Source organism: Thamnophis sirtalis, unplaced genomic scaffold (genome assembly GCF_051295495.1).
Source record: "Thamnophis sirtalis isolate CommonGarterSnake01/CBP01778 unplaced genomic scaffold, rThaSir2_p1.2 scaffold_14, whole genome shotgun sequence".
Classification (NCBI taxonomy): domain Eukaryota; kingdom Metazoa; phylum Chordata; class Lepidosauria; order Squamata; family Natricidae; genus Thamnophis; species Thamnophis sirtalis.
In genome coordinates this window covers 38,096,773-38,111,008 of record NW_028261394.1, presented here as the reverse complement: position 1 = coordinate 38,111,008, position 14,236 = coordinate 38,096,773, and the positions used below count along the sequence as shown (strand labels likewise).

Below are 14,236 nucleotides of genomic sequence, written 5' to 3'. Positions count from 1 at the left end.
AACTCAAAATGTCCTGTTTCCCATGCAAAATTTCAGCTCTCAGCAAAAACAACTATTTTAATGTACTTTAAAAAGCTTTCAGCACTGTTCCAAATGTCAATCTTCTGCTTCAAGTAGACATTTGCATAGAAAGTAGAATGTTTTACAACGTTTAGAGCTCAAAATGTCCTAATAAAACATTGACACATTCCTAGCAGTATATTTGGAATGCGTTTGGAAACATACGTCTTTTGAAAATGAATGCTATTTAAGTCCACTAGATGGTGATGTTGTAGAAGCTATGAAAAGCATAAACAATGTAGAGAATTCATGAAAAATGCCGGGGGTATGTGTGTGTCTGCGTGATTGCTCAGATACAGCACAATAAAAATCAGTACAATTCACAGAAACCTAATGCACAGTCTAACGTGCTTAATATTCTTAACAGAAATGCTGTCAAAGAAAGTCATTCTGTGACTTCAAAGTATACACCATTGGTAGGATAAATTTGTTATGAGTTTGGTCTAAATAGCGGTGTTTTTTTCTTCCTTTCAGTACATAACATTGTTCCTTTTTCTGTATAGGTGTCTGTGATTAGATATGTAACACCAATCCTCGTATTGCTCTATCTTTGCTATAAGGTAAGACCCTTTTTAGTCTTCTTAAATTTGTTTTTTCTTTTCTTTTCTCAGAATAGAAAACTTTTCTACCAAAGATTTACCTGTTTGAATTAAAGATAATTCAACCTTTAATGGATACATCATTTGCCCTGGTTAGTTCCTTGATTAGCCTGACGCCGTGTTTCAGTAGCTAAGAAGCTGAGTTTGTCGATCAGAAAGGTCGGCGGTTTGAATCCCTAGTGCCGAATCCCTAGCAGTTCAAAAGCATGTAAAAAATGCAAGTAGAAAAATAGGAACCACCTTTGGTAGGAAGGTAACAGCATTCCGTGCACCTTCAGCATTTAGGCATGCCGGCCACATGACCATGGAGACATCTTCGGACAGCGCTGGCTCTTCGGTTTTGCAACGGAGATGAGCACCGCCCCCTAGAGTTGGGAATGATGAACACATATGTGCGAGGGGAACCTTCACCTAATCATTTATAGTTTTTCTTGATGAACAATCAGTTGCTGCTTTTTTTAACTGCCTGGAAAGCTGCTTTTAAATAATTTCATGGCAGCTGATAACTAGCATACCGGCCTGGCTCCCCTTTGCCTCCGACCCAGAGCCCTCATCAGAGTCTTCCCCAGACTCCAGGACTGGCCCAAGTTCCTACCCAACCTCCTCACTGTCCGAATCTACTGCCAGCTTTGCTGGCCGCTAGCTGGCCACAAAGGCTGGTAACTTTGCTGCCCGGACTTTATAAACAATGTATTTTTCCATGCTGAAAAGCTGGGTTCCTTTGGACGTCTGCGGTGATTTATTTGGTCGTTTCTGTTTTCTTCTTAGTTCCTTCCGGGAATAATGGCAGAGCTGTCAGAGCTGAGAGAATTCTACGACCCGGACACAGTGGAGCTAATGAACTGGATTAAGTAAGAGGAACTTTACTCTCTGTTTAAAATCACGCGCTAGATAGGGCGAGTCAATGCCTTTTGTGATCGCAGCTTCCAATTCTGCCAGTTACATACGTAAATTTTTAGAGTCTAAAAAGTGAGCTAGGAAACTTGGTTTAATATAGGCACTAAGATCCCTGCCCAATGCCAGTTTTTCGCAATCTGTAGCCCTCAGGTGAGTGAGAATACAGTTTTGGTGTGGCGGTCACCACAGTTGGGAAGAGATAAAGACTCTTGAAACATCTTCTTAGAAATTTTTGCTCCATTGGACCAAACTTTCAGTAGCTGAAATACTTTGTCGTTTCTGACCATGGTTGGATAGCTTTCAAGACATCCTACACCAGGGTTTGTCCACCTCAATGACTTGAAGATAAGTGGACTTCAACTCCCAGAATTCCCCCAGCCAGCAAGCTGGAATTCTGGGAGTTGAAGTCCACCCATCTTCAAGTGGCTGAGGTTAAGACAGTGGTTCCCAAACTTGGCAACTTTAAAACTTGTGGACTTCAACTCCCAGAATTCTCCAGCCAGCAGAGCTGGAATTCTGGGAGTTGAAGTCCACAAGTCTTAAAGTTGCGAAGTTTGGGAACCACTGGGTTAAGAAATACTGCCTACCCCAATGATGCCATCTCCCAGGTTCTAAATAGGCAAGAAAATTAACAAGCATGAACAGACTACTGCAAATATTTTAGAAAATGGCACACACATTTAGTATGTCACAGACTATTTACAATACAATACAATACAGTAGCAGAGTTGGAAGGGACCTTGGAGGTCTTCTAGTCCAACCCCCTGCCTAGGCAGGAAACCCTATACTATTTCAGACAAATGGTTATCCAACATCTTCTTAAAGACTTCCAGTGTTGGGGCATTCACAACTTCTGGAGGCAAGTTGTTCCACTGGTTAATTGTTCTAAATGTCAGGAAATTTCTGACATTTGGGGGGGGCATATTTTGGGGATCCTTGTTACCTTCTTTCTTAAACCATTGTCTTCGTCACTCTTAAGAAGCTTCGGCTAGTAGAGGCCCATTCAACAGGTCCTCAACATGTCTCCACAATTGAAGAAATTTAGTTAGTCCTTGAATTACGACAGATTCTCCCCGCCCCCGCCCCCCAAAAAAGTACTTACTGTTTCAAAGTTCCAATGGATTTCAGGTGCTTAGCAACACAGTGTCAGCGTTCCAAATATCATGCAGAATTAAATCAGAGTCGAAGGCAAAACTATGCTTAAAGTTCCAATTTAATAAGGCAGGCATGTTGGCATCGTGCTATGGAATCCCAATTCTGGAAGTTACATCAGGATCCCACCCAGTTAAAAGTACATGATCTTGTCCCCACACCCACAATCCATCACATGGTCCAATCTCCTTCTTCCACGCTAGCACCTACGCCCAACTGCTTCCGGTCAGGTGCAAAGGTTTGGGAGACAAAAGATGACCTTGAGCTTCTAGAGAGGAATTTTTTTGTTTTGAAAACAACACATTCTACCCCTTGCTAGTTCCCCCCACCCCCTTAATGAGAGTGTGGCAGGCCAAAGATTCTTAAAGGAACCTCTGCAGGCCTGACACACAGTTTATAATATCTTTGCCAAAAAAAAAATAGTGTTTACTTCTAATTTTTTGACCAAAAAAAATATGTTTAATCTAGCGGATAAGACACCAGTTAGGAGGCCGTGAGTTCAAATCCTATCTTATGCATGAAAGCCAACTATGTGACCTTGGGTCAGACACTCTCAGCCCAACCCCTCTTACAGTGTGACCCGTCAAAACCGCGCTCGACTAAACCGCGTCGCTGACATCATCAACAGGGCGACAACAGCCAGCGCGGAGAAAGAAAGGCGCTTTAAATAGCGCTTTGAAAGCAAGCCGATTCAATTTAAGGTAAGGGTTAGGTTTAGGGTTAGCTTTAGGGTTAGCTTTAGGGTTAGGTTAAGGGTTAGGGTTAGGTTTAGGGTTAGGTTAAGGGTTAGGTTTAGGGTTAGGTTAAGGGTTAGGTTAAGGGTTAGGTTTAGGGTTAGGTTATGGGTTAGGTTTAGGGTTAGGTTAAGGGTTAGGTTTAGGATTAGGTTTAGGGAGGGTTAGGTTTAGGTTTAGGGGTTAATTTTAGGTTTAGGGTTTACAGCGTGCTTCTGTCTCCGCGCTGTTGTCGCCCTTTTGATGACATCAGCGACGCAGTTTAGTCGGGCGCGGTTCAGTCGAGTGCGGTTTTGTCTGTGAACCCTCTTACAGGGAGGGTTGTTTTTTATGCAGAAAACAGGAGGAGGAAGGGATTTTAGATATGTTTGTTGTCTTAAGCTATTTATAAAAATAATAAAGGTTGGGTACAAATAAATAAGAACCCCCCCTCCCCAGGAAACAGAAGGTTCGCTTAATGGCAGCTGTGTTCAGTTAAGGACTGTGATGGGCACTTTATGCTGGCTGGGGAATTCTGAGAATTGGAATCCATGGGTCTTAAAATTGTCATGGTCGGACAGGCTCTGATTTATATGATCTCTAGGGGCTAGGAGACCAACGTTTGTTCTTTACGCTACTTCATTCTAATTTTTCTCTTTCTTGCAATAATAATGAATAGTGTGATTATTCACGAATAAAGAGGCCATATAAATCGCTGACAGCATCCTGAAAGCCAGCTAAAGGGATCTCCATCCCTCTGCTTCCTTATTGACATATTCTCATGACAAATCTTCACCAGCCAGAGGTCTTTAAAACCACTTCTGTATTAAGAGATGCTAAATGTTTGATAAACCTGGTCTCTCGAGTGCAATATGCGGTGTTTTATATATAGATTTAAACATAAAATATGCATGGGTCTTTTGGGTTCAGCCACAAACTGGATTTGACAAGTCGCAACGAGCATCATTTTTCAAACCGGTTCCAAGCTGGAGAATGCAGGACTGTTGCTTAGCCTCCTCCGTTTAAATTAGCTTTTTTTTTTCCTTGTGATTTGTTATGGGGGGGGATTTATGGGCGTGGAGGGGAAACATTATGCATCGAAGAAGTTAATTACTTTTGCAGGAACAGCAGTTGGCAACCAATTTATGCCTCTTAACCTGAGGTTGGGAGTCAGACTTAATAAGATCTCAGTAAGTCAGTGGCACAGGTAGTTCCAGAGCTGGCCCATTAGAGCACCACTTCGTGACAGTCGTGAAATCTACTGCAATGCGCTCTACATGGGGCAGCCCTTGAAGAGTGTTCGGAGACTCCAGCTGGTCCAGAATGCAGCCGCGCGAGCGATTGTGGGTGCACCCCGGTACACCCACGTTACACCTATCCTCCGCGAGCTGCACTGGCTACCTATTGGTCTCCGGATACGCTTCAGGGTGCTAGTTATTACTTATAAAGCCCTACATAGCAGTAGACTTATATACCGCTTCATAGGGCTTTCAGCCCTCTCTAAGCGGTTTACAGAGAGTCAGCATATTGCCCCCAACAATCTGGGTCCTCATTTTACCCACCTCGGAAGGATGGAAGGCTGAGTCAACCCTGAGCCGGTGAGATTTGAACCGCTGAACTGCTGATCTAGCAGTAGCCTGCAGTGCTGCATTTAACCACTGCGCCACCTTGGTTCTTGGTATTGGACCTGGGTACTTGAGAGACCGCCTTCTGCCGATTACCTCCCAAAGGCCCATTCGATCCCACAGATTATGCCTCCTCTGTATTCCCATCTGCCAGCCAATGTCGGCTGGTGACTACTCGGAGGAGGGCCTTCTCTGTGGCTGCCCCGGCCCTTTGGAACGAGCTCCCCGTGGAGATTCGGACCCTCTCCACCCTTCAGGCCTTCCGGACGGCCGTGAAGACCTGGCTGTCCCAGCAAGCCTGGAGTTGAGTTCCCCCCCCCTACTCAAATTTGCTGTGTCTGTTGTGCTTTTAAATTGTTCGTATTGTCTGATTGTCTTTGTCTTACTTTTTGTAATTTCCCCTCCCTTGGCTTTGTTCAGCCGCCCTGAGTCCCTTCGGGGAATAGGGCGGCCTACAAATTGAATAAACTCCAAACTCCAAACTTTTCTGCGGCAGTCTTTAAGTGAAGGTCGTAAAACAAATGATGTGGTCGCAAAGCGAATCCATGGTTCGCTACGAGGGCGGTTTTGCCCAAAACTGGAAGTAAGTGGTAGTTTTCAAAATTGTTTTTTAAAAAAAAAACAAGGTCAGGTGGCTATGGGACATTGCAAATGACTGAAAATGCCACGTTGCCAAGCGCTAAGAATTCGGTCATACGATCATGGAAGGGTCCTGACTCTGGGAACTTTGGAACTGGTTGTAAGTAGACCATTCTTAAGGTAGGTCTGTCATAACTTCGAACAATCACTAATCGAACCAGTCATAAGTCGAGGACTGCCAGTATTTCATCATATTCAACAGTTTGACTTCCGAAGTTGTGGGTGCTTCATTACTGGAGGTTTTTAAGAAGAGACTGGACAGTCGCTTGTGTTCCGACCTAGGCTTCCCCAAAAAGCACGAAGCAGATTCCTGGTGCTGACAAAACCCCTTTTATTAAACAAATATGAATTCCTCTCATTCACATTCAGCAAAGACCTGGTAAACAGTCTTTGAAAGGTGAATTTATGACCACAGACCTTATTTAGCTTGGAAAGCTACCAGGTATATCTTTTTCCAAACACAATGCTGTGCAAAGAAAGGCTTGGCACAGAGTCTCTGAGATTCACGGACAGATCTCCACACTCCTGAAACAAATGAACGAATCCCACTCGCCTTTTGCTCCTCTTTATTTCCTGTGGGTGCGGCCATTCACTGTCCACCTGTGGCTTTATTCCCAAGTCAACCTTGATTTCTTAGCTGTTCTTTTCTTCTGCCTGCCATTGTGCACACTGGGAACAGGCTCCAGTTGTTCCTCTGCCTCACTGCTATCTAGCTCCGAAGGCAGCTGAGAACTGCCAGACGGCCTTGGCCCCCTCTCTGTCTCCAATGTAGAGCCCTCATCAGAGCCTTCTCCAGCCTCCAGGACTGGCCCATGTTCCTCCCCAACCTTCTCACTGTCCGACTCTGCTGCCAGCTCTTCTGGCCGCTGGGGGCCCACAACAACTTGCCTGAAATGGCATAGGGTCTTCTGCTTGAGCAGGGGGTTGGACTAGAAGACCTCCAGGGTCCCTTCCAGCTCTATTCTGATTAATATAAGTTTCAGTCCAACTTTGCCTTGTCTCATTCAGCATTTCTGTACACAATCCTTTGCTTTTTGACATACAGTTTTCTATCTTTCCAGGTATGTTTTTCCTTTTTTTAAAAAAATAAATAAAAGCTTGTTTCTTAAAAAGGCTTTTTTTTATTTTTTGGTCTGACTTGGGCTAAGCTTCATATACAGTAATTTTTCTTCTTTTAAGCACCATCAGGAAAGATCCAATCTAGGTCAAAGTAATGCCAAATTTAGGAGAATTTAGAGTTGCCATTACCTGCATTTGTAACACTGGCTATTAAAGATTGTCAAATGTGCAGAGAAATATTGACTTCTTTCCTCTAATTTTGAAACGAATCTTTATTTTCGAAAAGATCCAAAGGAAGGGAAAGCTCTGTCTCTTCCCCCAAATTCCTGTACTTCCCATTGAACTCTTTCTGTTGCAAATGAGTTATTTTATAATAATCCTATAATACTGGAAAGCGTAGATAAAACAGAGGTTCCCGTTTTACATTATACTCCGCTCAGCTTACCCCCATTAGTTTAACAGTAATTAACTTGTTGAAGCTTGGAGCTTCCAAAATAAATGAGATTATTTGTTCAAAATGCCATTAGGTCTGCTTGGAGTGACATTTAAATTACATAATGTAAATCAGTTTGACCTCTAAGTCCTTGTCATTATTTAGTGACATTTCTTGCAGAATAAATTGCGTGAGGGTTGAGCAGCCTGGATATGAAGCTTGGCAGAAACCTATAAAAACAAATTCTCCTTTCATTTTATACATCATTTATCCAGACATTTGTAAAAATTGCTTCATTTTTCTGTAATGGGAAACTGCCGTTTGGTCGTTTGAAGCACATTAGCTGAGGAAGGCTCAAGTTGAGCATTTGAGAGGCAGCCTCAGGGTGAAAGATTTGAGGAGGGGGAGGCCACCTGTGTCAGAAATGGTCTCAGCCTTCCATCCTTCCGAGGTGGGTAAAATGAGGACCCAAATTGTTGGGGGCAGTATGCTAACTCTGTAAAACCGCTTAGAGAGGGCTGTAAAGCACTGTAAAGCGGTATATAAGTCTAAGTGCTATTGCTATCTGAGATAATTTTATTTGATTAACTAGCTGATAATATATAAAATAATATAAAAAAGAGAGATAGATAGATAGATAGATAGATAGATAGATAGATAGATAGATAGATAGATAGATACAAGAAAAGAAGATAGAAGAAGGATGGATGGATGATGGATAGATGATAGATAGATAGATAGATAGATAGATAGATAGATAGATAGATAGATAGATAGATAGATAGATAGATAGATAGATAGATAGATAGATAGATAGCAATAGCAATAGCAGTAGCAGTTAGACTTACATACCGCTTCATAGGGCTTTCAGCTCTCTCTAAGCGGTTTACAGAGTCAGCATATTGCCCCCACAGTCTGGGTCCTCATTTTACCCACCTCGGAAGGATGGAAGGCTGAGTCAACCTTGAGCTGGTGAGATTTGAACCACCGAACTGCAGTTAGCAGTCAGCTGGTGGCCTGCAGTACTGCACCCTAACCACTGCGCCACCTCGGCTATAGATAGATAGATAGATGATAGATAGATAGATAGATAGATAGATAGATAGATAGATAGATAGATAGATAGATAGATAGATAGATAGATGATAGATAGATAGATAGATAGATAGATGATAGATAGATAGATAGATAGATAGATAGATAGATAGATAGATAGATAGATAGATAGATAGATAGATAGATAGATAGATAGATAGATAGATAATGGCTGGATGTAAGATAGATAGATAGATAGATAGATAGATAGATAGATAGATAGATAGATAGATAGATAGATAGATAGATAGATAGATAGATAGATAGAACCCAGAAGTTGTGAATGCTCCAACACTGGAAGTTTTTAAGAAGAGATTGGACATCCATTTGTCTGAAATGTTACAGGGTTTCCTGCTGAGCAGAGGGTTGGAGTAGAAGACCTCCATGGTCCCTTCCAACTCTGTTATTCTGTTAAATAAACTGTGCAATTATTAAACAAATTCATCTTCCCCTTTGACTGAGAAGGTTTCAAATGGTGATCCACAACCCCAGGATGCTGCAGTCATCATTAACTACATCCCAGTTGCCAAGTGGCCGAATTTTGATCACTTGATTGTGGGCATGCTGCGACAGTTGTGAGTGTGAGGAACAGTCGTATATCACTTTTTTTTCCAGTGTCACTCTGACTTCAAACGGCAACTATACAACAAATAGACGTAAATCAATAAACTGCTGGTAGTTTATTCATAGCAAATTCCCAGGCTGCATTCCTGTGTAATCAGGAAAACCTACTCGAAAAATTCATGCACCAAGAAGTTCCAAAGTGAAATGAAAAGAATTTCTTTTAACAGAGGTTTTTTGTTGTTGTTGCTGCTGCTGCTGCTGAACTTTTAAACATCTGTTTAGCTGGATGACTGGCAGCACATGCACAAACGATAAAAGAGGTGTACTTCATTTTACTGTGCCTGGTTATTTGGCAAGATTGCCCTTCGGGAATTATCCCACACCAGACAGGGTTTTGGAAGGACATCTGTCTTATTTTTCTATGTGCAAAAGCTTTGATGAGACGAAATGTCGAACAGATGGCCGGGCATTATATCTGTCTTTCAAGTGCAATTTTTTTTTCCCCTGGAAGGAAGAACAGGGAGACGAAATGATAACCATTTTCATTTCAATCAGAATAGAGCTGGAAGGGACCTTGGAGGTCTTCTAGTCCAACCCCCTGCTCAAGCAGGAGACCCAATACAATTTTAGACAAGTGGCTGTCCAGACTTTTCTTAAAAACCTCCAGTGATGAAGCACCCACAACTTCTGAAGGTGTTCCACTACCAAGCGCGGCGAGAAACCCGCAATGTCGAAAGCACTCCCACAAAAGAGCGCCGACAAAACCGCGCCCACAAAAGCGTGGTTAGGGTTATTACATTGTGTTCGTTGGTTTTTTGATGGTGCGCTTTCATCGGCGCGCATTTGTCAGCGTGCTTCTGCGCGCATTCATCAGCACGATTTCAACCTCGCACTTTTGTCGCCGCTCTTTTGTCGAGCGTGCATGTCGGTGAACCTTCTTTCATGACTGCAGCCTTTGTAGGTTGTACTGGTGAAGGCAGTAGGGAGCAAAAAAAATGCAATGTTATACCAATATCTGCTCCTGGACCGTAAGCTGGTAAAAGTAACCAAAGGGAAGAATCCCATCGCTGTGCCCTTCTGAAGTGAACCTCAATGTTTCTCCAGGTCCAACACTCCCAAGAAAGCAGTGATTGCAGGAAGTATGCAGCTCTTAGCAGGGGTTAAGCTTTGCACTGGAAGAATTTTAACCAATCACCCCCATTATGAAGACAAGAGCCTGCGAGAAAGAACAAAGCAGGTAAGAGGATCTGACTTTCTCCAGCTACTCCAATTCTTGCATTGTCCTTGTTTTTAGCAATGGTGGATAACTGTTTGCCCAGAGTCAGGTTGGCAGTCGCGGGAGGCTCCTCCCGCATGTGCGCATGTGGAGGACAGGGATGGGCCACACCTCCCATGACAGCCAACCTAACCCTGGGCAACGCGGTTGTTAGATTATTTGAATCCCACCACTGTGTCCCCCTCTCTGGATGATGCCACCCTCCACTGATGCCACGCCGATGCTCCGATCCCATAAGACTAATCGTGACTAATCATTGTGACTGATCTCTGTGTGTGTGTGCATTGCCTGTTTCCTTCCTTTACTCGTCATTTAGTCCCACGTTTAATGAATTAATAAAGCGATTCAACCCAATTCTCTCACTCACTTGCAGGTTTATCAGGTGTATGCCAAAAGATCGCCCGAAGATGTCCATAGGATCCTCAGATCTTTTGGCACCGACTTTGTGATCTTGGAGGACAGCATTTGTTATGAAAGACGGCATAGCAGGGGTTGTCGGTTGCGTGACCTTCTGGATATTGCCAACGGCCACGTAAGTCTTTTCCAAAACCAGTTGTCGCGCCCAAGAAACCAAGAATGACACAGAGAGTTACATCAGAGTAATTACTTTATTGTTGTTCGCCTGCAGACGGGAATCTTGCCAGACTAAAGCACTTAACTATTAGATATACCCTTTTCCTGCATAACAAAGATTGCGAGCTGTTTGAACCTCTTTCTCCTCTGACTCTTGACTAAATTCCACAAACATCAGTCATCCAAATTGCATTTAAGTTGCTTCCAAGAATTCAGTTACTCTTTTACATGTCCTTGGGGTGCCCCTTATGAAATCTATTGTGAACCCGGAAACAAAGATATTAGATCTGGAGTCCCCAACCTTTTTATCCTGGGGGACACATTTGAAATCCAGAAAACAGCTGAGCACTGTTGCAGGATGGATGTGGGAAACCAATCCAGTAGCGTGCGTCCTCTAAAGCGGAGATCTCATAAGACTGATAGAGTCACTTTGATAGTGAGATGGGCGGCATATAGGTTTAGTAAACGCAATAAATAAAACTAATAAATAATGAGAGGATTGGAAGGTTGGCGTAGTATGCTACTTTAGTTTTGATCTAAGTGAGCCAGTTTGGTCTTGTTCTATCCGATGCTTCCCAAGAGCATAAAACAAACTCCTTGTCCCAACAAAAATCCCTTTTATTCATTTACTGTGATTTCTGCTCATTTACAAAGTCTTTCAAAGGAGGATTTACAGTCACAGACCTTATCTGGCTTGGAGAGCTGACAGGCCGATATTCGTAGAACTTGGCAAGGAGTCTCGGAGAATCACGAACCAATTAAGCAAACTATTTGTCTCCTGCAAACTCCACTCCCCTTTCGCTCCTCTTTTATTTCCTCTGGGAGGAGCCATTCATGGTCCACCTGTGGCCTTACTCCCAAGTCGACCCCTGTTCTTTAGCTGTTCCCTTCGCCTGGCAACTTTACACATGGGCACACTGGGAACAGGCTCCAGCTGTTCCTCTGCCTCACTGATGTCTGACTCTGAAGGCAGCTGATAACTGGCATACAGTTCTGGCCCCATCTCTGCCTCCTCATCAGAGCCTTCCTCAGACTCCAGGACTGACCCATGTTCCTCCCCAACCTCCTCACTATCCAAATCTGCTGCCAGCTCCAATGGTGGGCCACAACAGGTCTAATGGTGAAGACACCAGACTAGAAAACTAGAAACAGTGAATTCTAGCCCTACCTTAGCCATGAAAGCCAGCTGGGTGACTTTGGGCCAATCACCAGAAGGTGGTGAGTTCTAATCCCACCTTAGGAAAGCTGGCTGAGTGACTTTGGGCCATTCGCTAGGAGATTGTTAGTCCCACCTTAGACACAAAGTTCTCTCAGGCCAACTCACCTTGTAGGGTTGTTGTGAAGAAAACAGGATGAGGAAGGTGTGTTAGATATATCCACCACCTTGAGTTATTTGTAAAAATAATAAAACAGAATACAAAGACATAAAATAAAAATAAAGCAGTGTCAAAATAGTTAAAACAGCCTTTCACTTTCCGTTACAGACTATGGATGGTCCTGGAGAATACGATCCTGATCTCAAACCTTCACCGTCGCCTCGCTTCTGTGAGGAAATCAAAAGAAATCTGCCCTCCTACACCATGTATTTTACTAAAGTCTTTCACAACAAAACATTCCATGTTTACAAACTGGCTCGACATCAAAACCACGCATAGCTTTGCTAAAAATGGCTCTTTTTTTAAAAAAAAGAAAGAAAAGAAAGGGAAATTGTTTTAGGTCGGTTGAAAGTGTTTCATTTTTAATCCCTCGATAATTCAAGAACGCTTGGTTTCGTAACACTTTACATGTGCCATAATGTAAGTTATCAAAAACAGAGGCCATATATACGAAGATCATGAAAAGCAAATCTTTCATAACTTCTATTCCAATATTTCATGATTTAAAAAAAAAAAAGATCTAAAGAGGAGAAAGAGTCCCTTATGCCACCCTCTCCTCATCTACATCCTCTGCACCAAGGGTCTCTATGAGTCTTCTCTTCCCATTTAGTCTTTAGGGAATTCTGCCAGAGTTTGGTATACACATGGGCCTTATAAGTTGGAAATCTTTTTGACATTTTACCCTTCCCTATCCTTGTTAAGGACTGAGAATAGGATGGGACTATTTAGAACAGTGCTTCTCAGCCCTGGCAAATTTTAAATTGTGTAGATTTCAACTCCCAGAATTCCTCTGGCTGCCAGGGGAATTCTGGGAGTTGAAGTCCACATGTCTTAAAATTGGCAAGGTTGGGAAAGGGCTGCAGTGGCTCAGACGCTGAGCTTGCCAATCAGAAGGCCAACAGTTCAGCGATTCAAACCCCTAGTGCCGCGTAACAAAGTGAGCTCCTGTTACTTGTCCCAGCTTCTGCCAACCTAATAGTTCAAAAGCAGGTAAAAAAATGCAGGTAGAAAAATAGGGACCACCTTTGGTGGGAAGGTAACAGCGTTCTGTGCGCCTTCGGCATTTTGTCATGCTAGCCACATGACCACGGAGACGTCTTCGGACAGTGCTGGCTCTTCAGCTTTGAAACAGAGATGAGCACCGTCCCTTAGAGTCGGGATTGACTAGCACATATGTGCAAGGGGAATCTTTACCCATATAGAGGGAAATTCAGTTCCCAGCTCTCATTCCTTCAGTAGCAGCTGTAGATTTATCTATTTTCCTCAAAGCTTTAGTAGGGGAGGTGTTATTAACAATTAAACTCAATCCAGCAAAAAAAATTCAGGAACACCCAAGTGCTTGTGGTCACTGCACTCCTACCCATTTTCAGTGTCTGTGGTTCTTCGAAGCATCATTACTTCCAGGACTTTTTACACTCTATTTCAAGTCTTATTAGTAGCAATTTGCTTTCTTTCCTTCCATGCTTAATTGTTAATTTGTCTAGGCATAGAATGTTGAAATTGAGATTTGGTAGAGTGCAGTAAAGTACAGTGACCTATATTTCAAGGAGTTGAAGAAAGTGTTGAAATGAAAATGCTCCCACCTTGTTCTGATATAAAACCATGTTCAGTTACTGTATTCTGCTTCTGCCTCATTTTGAGTATGTAACATCCTAAGGGGGATAACGAATACCATAAAGAATTCTCCTAAAAAGGCCAGATACTTAATTTTTAATGGAAAATATGATTTCGTGCTTCTAAAGACTCATCCGTACGCCATGCAGAACAAACCCTTTGTGAATCAGCTAACTTATATTGATGTACGAGAAGTTCACATTTGGACACCTTTTGAAATTTAATGAAGGCATCAATTTTGGGCCCTCGGTAGTCTCTGAGCTTTCCTGCAGACATTTCATTGACCAACTAAGTAACGTCATCAGTGCTTATTACTGGAGTGGGGTTTGTCAAAGTTTGTTGCAAAAATCAAATCCAGAAAGCACAAACAGATAACTGATTCAGCAGGATTCATTACCTTCTTTATATATATAAAATAACACATTAATAAATGTACAATACCAACAGCAGATTCTTCCAACGTGGTAGCAACTACAAGCAAGCACAAGGCAGAGGAGAGCAGAGATGAGTTTCAGGTCAGAGCTTAATACAGTCTAGTTTCAGTTTTGTTTCTCAGCACAG

The 14,236-nt window shown here is 42.7% G+C and overlaps 1 protein-coding gene across 1 annotated transcript in view; it reads left to right on the top strand.

The window, feature by feature from the left end:
* DPY19L3 (dpy-19 like C-mannosyltransferase 3) overlaps window positions 1–13,679 on the top strand; it is a 38,418-nt gene extending 24,739 nt beyond the window's left edge. The window contains exons 15-19 of the mRNA XM_087728484.1: window positions 564–620; window positions 1,428–1,510; window positions 9,941–10,073; window positions 10,486–10,644; window positions 12,170–13,679. Of these exons, the coding sequence (XP_087584610.1) occupies window positions 564–620; window positions 1,428–1,510; window positions 9,941–10,073; window positions 10,486–10,644; window positions 12,170–12,340 (603 nt within the window). The 3' untranslated portion in view covers window positions 12,341–13,679. The remainder of the gene's footprint in view (window positions 1–563; window positions 621–1,427; window positions 1,511–9,940; window positions 10,074–10,485; window positions 10,645–12,169) is intronic.
* Window positions 13,680–14,236: the final 557 nt, after the last annotated feature.